Source organism: Rhododendron vialii, chromosome 12a (assembly GCF_030253575.1).
Source record: "Rhododendron vialii isolate Sample 1 chromosome 12a, ASM3025357v1".
Classification (NCBI taxonomy): Eukaryota; Viridiplantae; Streptophyta; class Magnoliopsida; order Ericales; family Ericaceae; genus Rhododendron; species Rhododendron vialii.
The window spans coordinates 7,696,449-7,711,683 of NC_080568.1; the positions used below are offsets into that span (position 1 = coordinate 7,696,449).

At 37.1% G+C, this 15,235-nt stretch overlaps 2 protein-coding genes, 1 long non-coding RNA gene and 1 other non-coding gene across 4 annotated transcripts; 3 read left to right on the forward strand and 1 right to left on the reverse strand.

The window, feature by feature from the left end:
• Positions 1-1,599: 1,599 nt before the first annotated feature.
• On the forward strand, positions 1,600-9,174 carry LOC131310409 (ubiquitin-conjugating enzyme E2 2). The gene is made up of 6 exons (XM_058337403.1): positions 1,600-1,813; positions 4,398-4,531; positions 4,626-4,651; positions 5,443-5,532; positions 6,412-6,500; positions 8,824-9,174. Exons 2-6 carry the CDS (start codon positions 4,407-4,409, stop codon positions 8,950-8,952), a joined length of 459 nt encoding a protein of 152 aa, XP_058193386.1. The 5' UTR covers positions 1,600-1,813; positions 4,398-4,406; the 3' UTR covers positions 8,953-9,174.
• LOC131310410 (uncharacterized) lies at positions 1,820-4,083 on the reverse strand. Its single transcript, XR_009195205.1, has 3 exons — positions 3,258-4,083; positions 2,277-2,474; positions 1,820-2,082 (listed from the first exon to the last, which is right to left on the reverse strand). It is a non-coding gene; the product is annotated as an uncharacterized LOC131310410 (long non-coding RNA).
• On the forward strand, positions 8,144-8,251 carry LOC131312165 (small nucleolar RNA snoR100). The gene has a single exon (XR_009195742.1). It is a non-coding gene; the product is annotated as a small nucleolar RNA snoR100 (small nucleolar RNA).
• A 4,282-nt stretch (positions 9,175-13,456) lies between the features above and the next one.
• On the forward strand, positions 13,457-14,489 carry LOC131310411 (splicing factor Cactin-like). Its single transcript, XM_058337404.1, has one exon. It carries the CDS (start codon positions 13,798-13,800, stop codon positions 14,227-14,229), a length of 432 nt encoding a protein of 143 aa, XP_058193387.1. The 5' UTR covers positions 13,457-13,797; the 3' UTR covers positions 14,230-14,489.
• Positions 14,490-15,235: the final 746 nt, after the last annotated feature.

Here is a 15,235-nt window from a genome sequence, read left to right on the forward strand (position 1 = left end):
TCGTAAACCCATTATTTTTAAACTTTAAAATATGTCCTTATTTTTTAAGTACTTATTTTGGAATGTGAAATTCCGCTAAGGTTCTTATTTTTTAAGTACTTATTTTTTGCATTATGAGACATGTTATTCTCTCACAATACATCACTTTTAATTTAAAAAATAAGTACTTATTTAAAACTTCAATTGAAGTTTGAAAAAAAAAATTAAAAGAAGAAGAAGAAGACGACTTGATTGTTTATTATAGAGGTGGCAAACAGGCGGGTCTGGGTGGGTTGAAACGAGTCGTGGGTCAAATATGGGTCAAAAAGTAAATGGGATGAAACTGGTCGTATTGAATATGGGTCAAGCCAAACCCGGCCCGGCCCCGGCTTGTTGTTGTTGTTGTTGTTGTTGTGTTTTTGTGTTTTTGTTTTGTTTTGTTTCCTTCCCCCCCCCCCAAACTCTGATTTGTCTCAATAAGGGGATTCAGGAAAGTAAAATTTTTTTTATTTGTGACTTGTACCTTTTCGGTTCCTCTGATCGCAATGAATCAATAAGTTACAAAAATTTGACGTAAAATTAACAAATGAAAAAAAATGTAGTAATAATAAATCACTCTCAATTTATTCGAAAAGCTAGCAGTAACTAATTAGTAAGTCTTGGTCTAAATTTTCAGAGCTTCGGTTTTTCCTCGTCGGTCAGCTCCTTCGTTTCTTCGTCAATGGTTACTGTTTTTGTCTTTTCAAAAAGATATAAGTTTCGATCAAAAATTTTTATTTTTTTGATTCTTCTTGACGAGATGAATTAATAAGCTACAAAAGTATGATACAAAATTATTAAATATGAAAAAATCTTGATTAAAGACAAAAAAAAAAATATAAGTCATTTTGACTTGCCAAATCCAGATTTGTTTCAGTTACTTCCTCCGTCCTTTTTTAAATGTCCTACTTCATAACTCCAACTTATTAAAAAAATATCATCATTATAATTGAAGTAAATAATGAAGACCGAATTTCGTAGGCATGGGTCTTTTAGTTCTAACCCATATTGGACCCATTTTTAATCCATCTAAATCCATTATACAATATGGGCGTGTTGGGTTGAGTTATAAGTGAACGAATTTGGACGGGTTAAGAAATATGGATTGTAATTGCCACCTCTAATTTATTAATAATATTCAAGGGCATTTCAGTCAATTAATAATAAAAATAAACGGGGTTAGTGTGGATTTAACAGTATAGGAGAATCTGAACGATAGTTTTAAAAACAAAAGAGGTTAGTGTCATTTCAGAAACTTTAGGAGAAATTTCTGCAATTTTCAGAAACCTCAGGAAAGATTAGCGAAATTTGGACCCGAGATCATCCCGCATGCCAGTGGTGACGAGCGATCGATCCAACCGTTCATATCAACAATTGACAGTTCGGATCATTATTTAACCAGATTAGATCTAAGCCGCGAGCTACTCGACACCGCTGCCCGTGCTTTGGTACCATCTCCGATTCCGTGAAGTACAGAGACATACGCGATATATATACGTATCCGTCGATGTCGTGTCACTGGCAACTTGGCAGAAGCAGCCACAGGAATAGAATACTAGAAAACAAACAGTACAAAATACCCTAGTTGGACAGCCACCGTGTTGGGGACCCCCGACCTCAAATATCTCTCTCTCTCTCTCCAACAATTTCTTTCCTGCTTGAGAATCTCTCTCTCTCTCTCTCTCTCTCTCTGATCTCACCCGTCTCCTGCACATTTGATCAACCGATCCGATCGTCTGAGTCAGAGAACATCAAGCAGAGAGTCACCTGTACTCGCCGCGTTTTGCTCGGAAAGGTGAGAGAATTCTTCGTTTGTTAAGAACTTTCTATTTCCTTTAAAAACCATATTGATTTGTTGTAGTTTGATTGGATGAATCTACCTATGAATCTGAAGACCTTAATAAAGCCGTGCTTATTGACGATTGCAAACCCTAATTTTGGCCTCGGAGTTTTAGTTGACATCCCTTTTAGCCAGGAAATGGTTACTTAATTGTGGATCTGTGATATAAATTTGGGCACTTTTTAATTGTTTGATTCGATGAATCTACTTAGGTGCCTAAAGACCTTAATTAAGTCGTGCTTAACCCTAATTTTTTGTACCAATAAAAAACCCTAATTTGTAGCCATGGAGTTTTAGTTGACGTCCCTTTTGGCTTGGAAACGGTTGTTATGGATCTGTGATTTATTCTTCAATCATAGGGAGATGGGGGTAGTTTTTAATTGTTTGACTCGATGAATCTACCTATGTGCCTAAAAACCTTCATTAAGTCGTGCTTTTGGTGATTGCAAACGGTAATTTTTTTTTTTGTACCAGTAAAAAACCCCTAATTTTAGCTTTGAATTTTTGGTTGACATATTTTTTAAGCTTGGTAATGGTACTTAATGGTGGATCTGTAGTTTGCTGGTGGTACTTTTTAATTGTTTGATTGGATTAATCTACCTATGTGCCTAAAGACCTTAATTTTTTCATGCTTTTGCAACCCCTAATTCTAGCTATATGGAGTTATAGTTGATATCTCTTTTTACCTGGAAATTGTACTACATGGTGGATCTGTTATTTGTTAGTGAGTGATTGGAAGATGAGGGGTATTTTTTTAATTGTTTGATTGGATGGATCTACATATTTTCCTAAAGACCTTGAGTTAGTTCTGTGTTTGATGATTGCTAATCATAATTTTTATTTAACCATGAATTCTAATTGACTTCTCTTTGAGCTTGGAAATGTTACTTAATGGTGGATTTGTGATTTGTTGGTGAGTGATTTGGTTATGTGCGGAAGTTTATTTGATAGTTTCATTAGATGAATCTACCTATGTGCCTGAAGACCTTTTTAGTCGTGCTTTTGGTGATCACAAACCCTAATTTTAGCTATGGAGTTTTCATTGACATCTCTTTTAGCTTGGAAATGGTACTTGATGGTGGATGTGTGATTTGTTGGTGAGTGATTGGAAGATGAGGGTATTTTTTGAGTTGTTTGATTAGATGAATCTACCTATTTGCCCCAAAGACCTTAATTGAGGCGTAATTGAGGAGTGCTATCCCTTATTAACAGTGAATTGTTAGTCAACATCTCTATTAGATTGGAAATGATGATTAATGGTGAAAAGAAGGGAGAGGGGCTTAAGCTTCCTCTTCTATTCAGCAAGGGAAGTAATCTGTGATTAGCTGGGGAGTGATATGAAGATGATGGGATTCTTTTTAGTTGTTTTATTGGATAAATCTACTATGTACCGTAAGACCTTAATTGAGGTGTAATTGATAAGTGCAGACCCTTATTCTGACTATGAATTCTTAGTTGACTTCTCTGCCAGATTGGAAATGGTATTTAGTGGTGGATCCGGGGTTTGCTCGTGAGTGATGGGAAGATGAGTGGGCAGTTTTTAACTATTTTGCTTGGTCTTTATACATGTCTCCAAAACAAATTCGTCGTCAACTCCTTGTTGCTTGTAAATCGCGGGAAATGTGCATATAGTTGAATGAACTATGTTCTAAATTGTACCTAGGGAATCTGCTTATATATTGAAAGACCTTGTTGGAGTAGTGCTTGATGAGTGCAAATCCTATTTTAGATAGGAATAGTAAGTTGACTCATTCGTTCAGTAAGAAATGGTATTTAGTGGTGGATCAAGTGTTTTGTCGTGACCGATTTGCAGATGTGATTTGACTCTAAACTTACATCCTGGGTCTCTTTCCTTATCAACTTACTGTTGTTTCTGAATGAAGTATGGATCATAGTTTAATTAGACTGAAATATTATAAGTTATCAACTTGAGTAATCAATGTACATTATTGTGGAGCTCTGACAAGAAATTTTCGAGTTTTGCTACTCCCTCCGTCCCCATTATTTACCCCCTTTTCGGGATTCTAAATTAATAAGGAGACATAATAATTGCATGTTTGATCACTTGATTTTCCAATTTTACCTTGAATCTTTTTAGGAGTAAAATTGATGCAACATTAATAGGAAGGGTAAAATGGAAAATTCCTTGACTTCTAGCCATTTAGTTCTAAAGTGGGACAAAAATTTTGGGACGGCAAAAAGTGGTAATTGGGACTAAAGAATGGGGATGGAGGGAGTATGTATTTAACTTGCTTGTGACAGCACTTGTGGGCAGTTATTAGTTTTGAGTCCTATCGTTTGATCAATTTGTACTGCTGATTGATATTCATGAATGCATTTTAGTGTTTTCATTTTTTTCAGGTTTGATAAGACTTGTTTTCTAGCATTTGCTGTATAAACACGATAGAATTTTTGTTTATGAACTAATTGTTGGCTAATTCATGTCATACTCATTATGTGCATGCTTGGGATTGTGATAAAATGATTGGTTTTAGTTAGGTTTGATTTGATTTGATTTGATTTATCATCCAATGAACAGGCGGTGAGGATGTCGACCCCTGCAAGGAAGAGGCTGATGAGGGATTTTAAGAGGTTGCAACAGGACCCTCCTGCAGGTATCAGTGGTGCTCCTCAAGACAACAATATAATGCTTTGGAATGCCGTCATATTCGGGTTGGTTATAATATTGAGGACATTTGTATTTGTATGCTATAGGATGTACATCTTAACACATATTTACTAATGTGCTTTCATTTTTTGATTGCAGTCCTGATGATACCCCGTGGGATGGAGGTAATGTCATTCCTTTGTGTTATTGAAAGGACATACATTTACATGCATCGTTACAGATTTGTTATTGTTTTTTCATTAACATCTTGATTAGAAAGTGGTGATTTTTAATTGAATCATGGAAGTCATATGGAAGGCCTGGTGACAGTATAGTTTTTACAGTGTAGGGAAGTAATTCATCAGAACACAAATTCTCCTATGGTTTCTACTATTTTGGCATGTTCATTCACCAATTGATTGTATAGATTGATTGAAGTGGACTACTGTGCTGTCATTTTCACAATTTCATAAAATGGGTGATTTACCTGATTTGTTAGATCAAATCTATTAGCTGATTTCCCTTATTCCAGAATTTTATATTTTACCGTTCCAGAATAAAGCATTCTGTGCTGAACAAGCACTAATGGAGTATATTTAATCCTTTGGCAAAATAGTTGTTTGGCAGGATTTCCGTGGCCCCCATCTTGTTTTTGACATCGTCACTAGTAAATTAGTGGCAGTTACAGTAGGTCAGTTAAGTAGGGGAACAAAGATCAACTAATTTTTAATAAATGAAATAAACACATGTTAAACGTCTATTACTTCAATAGTTGAAATTTACTCAAGTTTGGTTTTAATGTCTCTTGTTCCACAAAACCAGTGATAGATGTATTTGTTTCTGAATATTGTCTTCAATCCTGTGTACTTCATTGTTCCAGGTTATGACGAGGCTTATTGTTGTAAGTTTGATATTATTCTTGTGAACCTCTTAACTTCTGTATTAATGAGTTCTGTGATACTTTTTCTTACACCAGGTACGTTTAAATTGACACTCCAATTTTCAGAGGATTATCCAAATAAGCCACCAACTGTGCGCTTTGTTTCTCGAATGTTCCATCCAAATAGTAAGTTCGGAGCATGAACCATCCCTTCTTCAATTCAGATTTCCCATTCCTGAAGTGAATTTGAAAAAATTGTACTTGCTGCATTTTGGCTTTTACTGCTTTAACATTTCAGTTTTCTAACACGTCTCTACCTTTATCTTGTCAACTTTGATGTCCATAGGTATGTACACAGTACAGTATTGAAAACTGCATTCTCAGGGTGTGTGTTTATTTATTTAGTTCACAATGTTGCTTTCGTCAAACACCCTTTTAAAAGACTACATGCATTCCATCCTTGATTATTGGATTCTGTGCTGTCGGATTGGTTGGTCTCTGACATCATGGTACTGATGTGTCAATGGGTCCTTGCCATTTTGATCCCCACTTTGGAATTTAGGAGATTAAGAGGAGAACGTTCTGTCTGGTTCATAAAGCATTAGCCAACTCTCTTGTACTTGTCTAAGGGCGATGGACAGACAATTTCAGTTATTGTTGCTGACTTGCTGGAGTCAAGTTTTTTCCCCTCCTGCTGTCATTATCATGCTGTGTTATTTCTGTTGTTTTCTTAATAATCATTTGTTGTTCTCATCCATATTTTCTGCATAGAATGTTTCTGATCATGAAACATCATGGGCTTTGTTCGTTTGCCATTTTAGTTTTGTTTTTCAATCATTACCCTACTTCTTTCTCCAATCATTACTCTATTTTTTCAATTATTACTTTCACATCTCTCTCTATCTCTCTCCAATCATTACCTTTATCTTCAATCATTACTCTATTTCTCTCTCCACCCACTACCAAAACTAAACTAAACTAAACTAAACTCTCAACCAAACACAACCATTGAATTTGTCAGCCCCTGCCTTCTCTAAGTTATTGCTTTTCCTTCAACTTTGGCAGTTTATGCAGATGGAAGCATTTGTTTGGATATTCTACAAAATCAGTGGAGTCCTATCTATGATGTGGCCGCTATACTTACCTCCATCCAGGTTTGTGATTATGTACCACTTATTGCTTTGTAAGCTTGTTGAATTTAGGACTGTCAAGTGTGATTCGGTTATTAATGACCACTTGATTTGTTATTAGCTTTTCTTTTGGGCACTGTTCTTCTTCTGCCCCTTGTTGAGCTGATGGGGAGTAGGATAGGAAGCACATTTTTGTTTTCCCCCGATCGGCAATGGTTAACACAGTATTGGATTATAGTATTGAATGGATATTTTCCTAAAATGGTGTTTTGAGTTTGAACTTCTTGATTTCATTCGCCCTCAACATGTAGAAGTCTCGAGTCCATAGTAGTGTTGTGTCGTTGACAGTGTTTGACAAAAATTTTCCCTGGTACACTTTCTTTTTGGGCCGGGCTACTCTTTAGGTGGTTATAAAGCTCATCTTCCAAGCCCATGGTCTCTCTTCTATTTTCTTTTCCAAGCCCTCAGTGGACTTTCTTTTAGTCTTGGGCTACACTTCAGCCTTCAGGCGGTTCTAATGCTCATCTTAAAGGAGATAGTTATACATGTGGTTTAGTTTCAGTTCTTGTGTTTGTAGAGCTTTTCTCTGTCTTTTCTACCAGAGCCCTTTGAAGAGAGTTTTGTTCTTGTTGATGAAACTTCAGTAGGCCTTGATCTGAGTCATCTGATGTTGGGACTCCACCCATGAATTTGGGTAGATTGTCCTGAAAACCCCCCAGAACTGGTAGCCTCCTGTGTCATTTTTTGTCCTTTCTCAATTTTCATTGCTTTGGAAAATCTCCTTCAAGGTTATTTGGATCGTTGACAGATCCACTCAAATAAATATCACTGAGCCATGCTTGTCTACATCCTCCTTGCCCCATATTATCATTCCTAGATTTGTTGCCCTTGTTCAATTATTTGCTTTGGAAAATCTCCTTCAAGGTTGTTTGGATCCTTGACAGATCCAATCAAATAAATACCACTGAGCCATGCTTGTCTACATCCTCCTTGCCCCATATTATCATTCCTAGATTTGTTGCCCTTGTTCAATTATTTGCTTTGGAAAATCTCCTTCAAGGTTGTTTGGATCCTTGACAGATCCAATCAAATAAATACCACTGAGCCATGCTTGTCTACATCCTCCTTGCCCCATATTATCATTCCTAGATTCGTTGCCCTTGTTCAATTATTTGCTTAGGTCTTGACACTAAGAGTTTTCCTTGATTTGTATGTGTTATTTTAAGGTTTCTATTATAAGTTTTATGTGGGCTTATACTGTTTATTGGTCCATGTACGTAACACATAAATTTCACCTTCCGAGGCATTTCTAGAGTTTCAATGTGGAGCATCGTTTGACTTCTTTCTGAATGAGGTAGTTTTGTAAATTCTGAACTCTATGTACGCTGTACAAGAAAGGATAAGAAACAGCTATGGAAAGGCAGCTGGAAAATCGTGGCTTTTTCTATATTGATATATGAGCTCGGTTATTATATAGATAATTGTACTACATATTGGTTGCTCTGGAAAACTGGTGATAAAAATTACATTTTTGGGTGCTGGAACAAGAATTGTGACTAAGAATGGAATTCTGGTACTTATAACCCGAGTCCCCATTATAATTCTGACTAAGAATGGAATGATATTTAGATTTATTGGCAAAGACGAAGAAATAGAATCATTATTCCACTCCAAGGAAGCATGGTAATGTGCACATAAATTGATTTGGGTCTCTAGGCCTGCCCTCTCTGATGTCATTTGGCTTTGATTTGGGGGCATGGTTCTACAACAAAACGTCCATGTAGCTCCTCGGTTCTTGGAGGTTTAAGGGGGCCACTGTTTCAGTGGTATTCTGAGAGCAGCCACTTTGTGCATATATTGCCAAAGGTTAGGTCTGTCTCCAATCATCTCCCGTCCTTACCCCCATTGATTGGGGACTAGATGGGTTCCATTATGTTGTTATGTTGTTGTATTCCACTCCAATCGATTCAAGAACTACCAAGAAAATAATGGTCCTTAAGTCCCTATATTTCTGTCCATACTGAAATAGTGTGGTCCCAACTGCAAAACATAGTTTGTGTGTGTTTCTTATGTACAAATACAACAATGGTCTTTGGGATGCATGTGAGTTTTACTCATCCTTTTTTTGGGCAGCCTGGGTTTTACTAATCTTGTCACAAACCTACTTAAAGAGAGAGAGAGACCATGTAATCTTGTCGTTAGTTATATGTTTAGCAAACTATGCTTACCAGTTAACAGCAAGAGGGGTCTCCTCCACAAAAGAAAGCATCTTTACCATATTACTACTTCATTGCATTGTTCTGGATTTTCAGCTTTTTGACTGGTGGCGTTTTGTATTGTACTGCAGTCATTGCTTTGTGACCCAAACCCTAACTCCCCTGCCAATTCAGAAGCTGCACGGATGTTTAGCGAGAATAAGCGCGAGTACAACAGGAGAGTCCGGGAGATTGTTGAGCAGAGTTGGACTGCTGACTAATAGTTCATGCACGGTTTGAATAATATGGAAAACATATAAGACAATTGTGTTGAAACCTCTGTGGATTCTATAATGTGTGCGCTTACATTGTTTTGATGAATGGCAGACGATGTTATTTTTGTACTTCTTGAACATGATTTGCAGTCTCTCTGGTCGTTTTTATGTAAATACGAAATTATGACATTCGCTAGCAGCAGAAAATCCGTACTTTTGTTTATCCAAGTACTAATTGTCATCCTAGTCCTAGTCTTGAAGTATGATGCACAGCCATTGACATCCTTTTCCCAGTTGTGGGAGAAGGGGGCATAGAAGAATGGTAATTGGGCTTAGACCAACAAATGTTTGCGTTCTGAAATGACAAATGTGCTTATCTATGCCCTTGGGTCCTTCAAGTTTTGACAAATGTATAGCTTGGGCGAAGGGGTTAGCTTATAATGCTCACAGAATGTGTGCTTGTGTGGCAGGTTGGATATTGTCATTAATGTGAGTTTTTGCATTACATGCAGATCTAACTTCTCCAAAACCAGGTTTCGAGTAGACTTTGTTGGTTTTTCACTATTGTTGCTGATTTTTTGAGACTCTTGTTTTTTTGTGGTTGTTCTAGTTGTGTTTTTCTTTTTTGTTGTTTTAGTCGTATTTTTGTTTGGTCTTTTTGGGCAATGTAAATGTTTTTTGGTTCAATAAAACTGCATTTGCCTCTTCCTTGCAATAAAATGACAGATCAAGGCAGAATACAAAAGTCCCAACAGTTGCCAATGTGATCTTTAGTGGGGTGAGAAATTTGAGATACGTACTAGTAGAGCTTTACATTGCCTTAGAGAAAACAGACCATAGAAGCCAAAGCAATTTTCCAGACTATGTTGAGAAAGGACTTCCCAGATGAGATGGGATTTCATTCTATTGCAGACACAGAGCAAATGGGACAAGAGAGTAATCTTTTTGCTCTGACCACCTTTGATTGCCATCCAAAAAACAAAGGAATGCCTTCGAATAGAGTAGGGGAATCAAAGAAGCTGATTGAAAACAGAAACTAAAATCTCTCGAATGCCACTCCTCTCATGTCCACCTCCAGCAAAGGAATGATATCATCCGGCCGGATCATGTGTGACACCATCTTTTCCAACGCCCATATTGGCTAGACGATCCGGAACTTGGTTGCCCTCCCTATATGCGTGCTTCAATGTGCAGCCGGTGGCCTCCATAAGCTCCTTGCATTCTTTGATCAGAACCTTGTGGGGAGTGCTCGGGGAAGTCTCCATTGATCATTGCCACAGCTACTTCTGAGTCTGACTTCTTTGATCAAAGAAGTTGAGGCCAATGAGCATTTGGAGATTGACTTTAATAGATTCTTTAAATTTCAACACCAAAGGTGTCCTTTGCTACCAGCTCCTATATTTGAAGGGTGAGTTTTTGTACTAACCGATAAGAAATACTAACATACATACAAAAGACAAAAAGATCAAGCACCAAAGGTAAGAAATAAAGTAATAGTAGTTTAATATTTGGAATAGTTTTTAGGTGCAAATAGGGTATGGGACACGTGGTGCTCTATGCGCATCCAAGCCGTCTAAATGTGTTTTGAATGGCCCAGATCCATACACCCCCTCTCCTCGTTAGCCAAACACCCTCTCTCTCTCTCTCTCAAATCCCGGCCGTCCAAAATACTTTTGGACGGCTCGGATGCGCTCGGGGCACCACGTGTCCCATACCCTATTTGCACCAAAAACTTCTCGTAATATGTTTTTCCACGTGGGTGCAGCATTGTGATTGTATTTGTTAGAAGGGGAGCAGGTCCAATGTACCATGTCATTTTTAGAACCACCAGGGGAAAAAAGGGGGATGTGGGAAAGGGCCAAATCCATTGCCCATTATATATGAACGAATGCAGAGATCACTTCTGTTTTGATAGGGAAACAAGAGGATTCTAAGTGAAAAAAAAAAAAAATAAGGCCCTTGAGAAAGCCAATTATCAAATCAAACATGGTTTTGGCACTATTAGCAACTATAGTTTCCACAAAAGGCCTAGCAACATTTCTGAGCTGAAAGAGTTTTCCTCTTAAGTTTTTTTCACCAGACGTCCCGACCAATTTGCGAACATCTCGATTAATTCCGGGACCTTGAAATTAGTGACCAGACAAAATCTCCTAGTGGCCCCAGATTTGGAATTTTTTTCTCTAAGTTCAAGAACAGTCTGCAGGAATCTTTAGGGTCCTTAAACACTTGCAGCACCATTTGACCCACAAGGAATCGTGCTTGTAAACAAATTGGAGACAGAGAATGTCTTGAGAAAGAAGCTATATTTCTGTCCTTAATCTTCTCATATGGAGACCTGCCTCTTTCTTTGACAAGCAAATAGATTTCCAAGCAACCTTATTAATTAGAAATTTAGAATGGCCGTATGTGTAGTGCCTGTCCAGAAAAATATAAGTCAACGCCATTTTTTGGAACCGAACATAAGGACTAGTGCGCTGGAAGATTATTAAAAGGAAATTGATTTTGGCACTTCAGTTTTAGCCACTGACACTCCACTTTGTGTCTTGATCATGTGAGATTGCAAAACAAAAGTGGAGTGCCAATGGCTAAAACTGGAGTGTCAAAATCGCATCCCTTAATTACTAAAATAACTTTCTTCTTAGTGTTTCTAAAAAAAAAACACTCGTTACCCTCTATTTTCAATCATTAATCTCATTTCTCTCTCCTCTCTCCAATCGCTATTCTCATTTCTCTCTATCTCTACTCATTACTCCTATCTCCAATTATTAACCTATTTTCTCTCTCCATTCATTAACCAAAATCAAACACAAAAATTTTCAAAATATTATCCAAACAAAGCTACTCATCTATATTCTTATGATTCCTTTACTGTGATCAATATATTCTCAAATTAAATTTTCCATGAGTTTATATAGCGAAATGAAATGAAGTAATGTCTATGATGAGACATTATTAAACTCTCTTGTTTATTACTATATACTAGTATTTTATAAGTTCAAATATATTTGGAAGTAAGTAGACAACTATATATCACAGAGTCTACTCTTTCATTTTGGAATGTCACATGGAAAAACACATGTCATTCCTTCCATCTTCAACGTTTTAGGTATTTGTATTTTTGCCAACTCCAAGCAGTTCACAAACGTTTATGAGGGCACCTATGACTCTCAGTATTCATAGACACACCAGCAGAAGACCCATTGTTCGTGTTGTTTTTTCTCTACTATCGTTACTACAATCACAAAAAACATATGTATATTAAATCCTTGAAATTATATCAAATCCTTTGGTCCACCGAACCAAGGGTCTCAGTAGTGTGCCATTGAATTATGGAGGGCACTTTAGTGTGCTCAACTTAAATGTTTTCATTGTGATATGAATCGTTCAATTTGTAGAGTGAGTTGAGTACTTTATACAAAAAAAATTGATCGGATCTCATTTTTTCATTGGTAAGACAACATTAGTTATAAGAAAATGGGTGGTTAGTATATATATATTTTTAAAAACGTACTGGGAGATAAATCTATCTCGATTATAAAACAATCTTTTGCTTGCTTAGCTAGCAACCGAGTGCAATTTTGTTCACCTTTCTTAAAAGAAGGTGAATATTATCCTCTTTCCTATTGGTGGAAATAATGTGGATTCCACCACAAAGTGATGTCATGCTTATCATGTATGACACTTTTTGGTAAGCATGACATCACTTTGTGGTAGGGTTCACATCATTTCAACCAATAAGAAGTAGGGTAATATTCACCCTCTTAAATGGAGGGTGAACAAAATCAACTCGCTAGCAACCTATGCTATGCAAATTGAACAGTTCTAATCGATAACGAGATTTCAGTTGAGCACACCAAGTCTCTCTACACTTTCGTAGTGTGCCAACGCACTACAAGCTTGTTTGGCAAAATAAGTCAAATGACTTATTTTTTTGTTTTTATTCAATTTTTTTTTTGTATATTTGTCAATTTTTCATCGATTTTGTGAGGATTATTACTTTTTCATGACGAGATGAATATGGAAAGTAAAAAATTACGATCAAAATTCAATTTTTTTTAAATAAAAACGAAAAAATTGACTTATTGGCTTATTTTTGTCTTTATTAAAAAAAAATTGAACTTTTTAAATTCATCTCATCATAAAAGAACAATAATTTTCATACAATCGATAAAAAACTAAAAAATGCGATTTATTTATTTTAAATAAAAACAAAAATGCCAAATGACCCCTACGGAACCCCTTGTACCCACCGGTTCACCGCCCTCGTGTACTATATACGGTAAAAGACAGCAAACCCTAAACCTACGGCTACTCCTGGTCTCGACGCCTCTTTGTTGGTTTCTCCTCATCTTCGTCCTCTTTGTCAGTTAGCCTTAATCTTTCTTGTTTCTAGTTCGCTGAAGTTTGTTGCTTCAAGTTTGTATGAAAAACTTACTAAAATCGAAGATTGTTTCAGTCTTCTTCATCCCCTGAACTAGGGCTTTTTCTTCTTCTTCTTCAAATTCAGAACTTCCAGAGCCACATTAGCCCACCCAATTTACTGTGAAAACACTTATCCACTGTGTGTGTCCCTCCCCGTTTAGTCTAAAAGCGCTGAGAGAATGGACGAAGTGGTGGGCGTCATCCGACCGAGAAAAATTGAAAAAGAGGAGGGAGCAGAGGGCGATCGATAAAGCTCGTCGCGAGGAGGAAAGGAATTTTTTGGCGAGAGAACACGCAAGGGCAGAGTTCTAAGATGTCTTCTGGGAAAGGAAAGAACAAGACTTTCTTTTGAATCAAAGCAAATTAAGGTCTGAGATTCTTCGTTTGAGGCGGCAAGAAGGGCAGGGTAGTAGTTCGAGTGAGGCGGCCATGGAGGAAGGTGGTGGTGCCGCTTTCGGTGACGAAGTGAAACTCTTCAATTCACATGGCAACAAGTACTGTCCAAGGAAGCCAAAGTACTCGAACCACGTTCACACTGGATACGAGTGGAACAAATACAACCAAACTCACTACGATCACGACAACCCACCCCCGAAGATGGTTCAAGGGTATAAATTCAACATATTCTACCCTGATCTCGTTGACAATACTAAACCTCCTTCTCATACTAAAGAGAACGATGGACATAGTTCTGAGACTTGCATCATAAGTTTTTGCGCCGGCCCACCATACGAGGAGCTTGCCTTCCGGATTGTGAACCAGGAGTGGGAGCACTCCCACAAGAAGGGGTTCAAGTGCACGTTCGAACAAGGCATTTTGCATCTCTACTTCAACTTCAAACGCTTCCGTTATCACCGTTGATAGGTATTTCTTGACATAGTATTAGTTTTCTTTCCATGAATTTTGTTACTAACAAAACTTTTATTGTGAACCGTATGCATTGTTTTACCCTGTTTCATCTAAGGCTCTAAGGAGATTCAATTCATTGTTTTGAACTAGTTTGGTGGTGATCCTCATTCACTCCATTGTTTGTTTTCACGGGGTATTACTGTTTTTTTCATTTATCCTGATTCAATCCACTCTAATGATATGTTAAATGAGATTGTATTAAACAATGTGCTTAGGCTACTATTCTAACAGAAATGCTAGGGACAAAGAAAATTTACCAACTATTCTAATGGTTTGAATGGTGTTGATATGGGACAAAAGGACTATTGGGGAAAACAACAATAGTTGGATAATTTGTTTGAGTGATAAAATCAGGTTTGGAGATGTGGATTTCGAAACAGCACCTTTCAATGGATTTTCCCTTTTTTTTTTTCATGTCCAAATTTGTATGGTTTTACTCTTTATTTCTGCGCTGATACTTGAAGATCGTGGGATCTGTTTTTCTGACCGAGCTACCAACTATGGCAATATTGCTTTTATACCATACCCCAGCTAACTGACAGATGTCACACAACACTTTATCGTTTTCGACTTTTAGTGACATTTTTTGTGTTCTCTCTTATGGTTTTTTTCTGTGCATAAGTTACTCAATTCATTTAGGCTTTGTTAAAGGTATATCATATATGTAGGATGACAAGGAGGAGCTAAAGTTGTATTTGACATCGGCAAATTGTCTTACCAACCCTTCTTCTGACTGTCCAAATAGGTAAATTGATTCTTGCTCTTTCAAGCCCATCTTTGTCATATGTTTTTTTCTATATGGAATCAGTGAAGTTTTTTCTTTTGGAGATGGGTATTCTGATTTTAGCTGTAGGTATCCGAATCTAACCTAGGTACTGTCTTGTGGTATTTCTTCTTAGATGGTTATTGTCTGTGTGTTTTGAATCAGTAAAATACATTGTGGTTTTTGAGATGGGTA

What these genes read in the sequence shown, in the direction of transcription:
- LOC131310409 (XM_058337403.1), top strand. Translation starts at nt 4,407, where the DNA reads ATGTCGACCCCTGCAAGGAAGAGGCTGATGAGGGATTTTAAGAGGTTG. An exon ending in TCGAATGTTCCATCCAAATA is followed by an intron (nt 5,533 to 6,411) that starts GTAAGTTCGGAG and finishes CAACTTTGGCAG; the next exon opens with TTTATGCAGATGGAAGCATT. An exon ending in CTATACTTACCTCCATCCAG is followed by an intron (nt 6,501 to 8,823) that starts GTTTGTGATTAT and finishes ATTGTACTGCAG; the next exon opens with TCATTGCTTTGTGACCCAAA.
- LOC131310411 (XM_058337404.1), top strand. Translation starts at nt 13,798, where the DNA reads ATGGAGGAAGGTGGTGGTGCCGCTTTCGGTGACGAAGTGAAACTCTTC.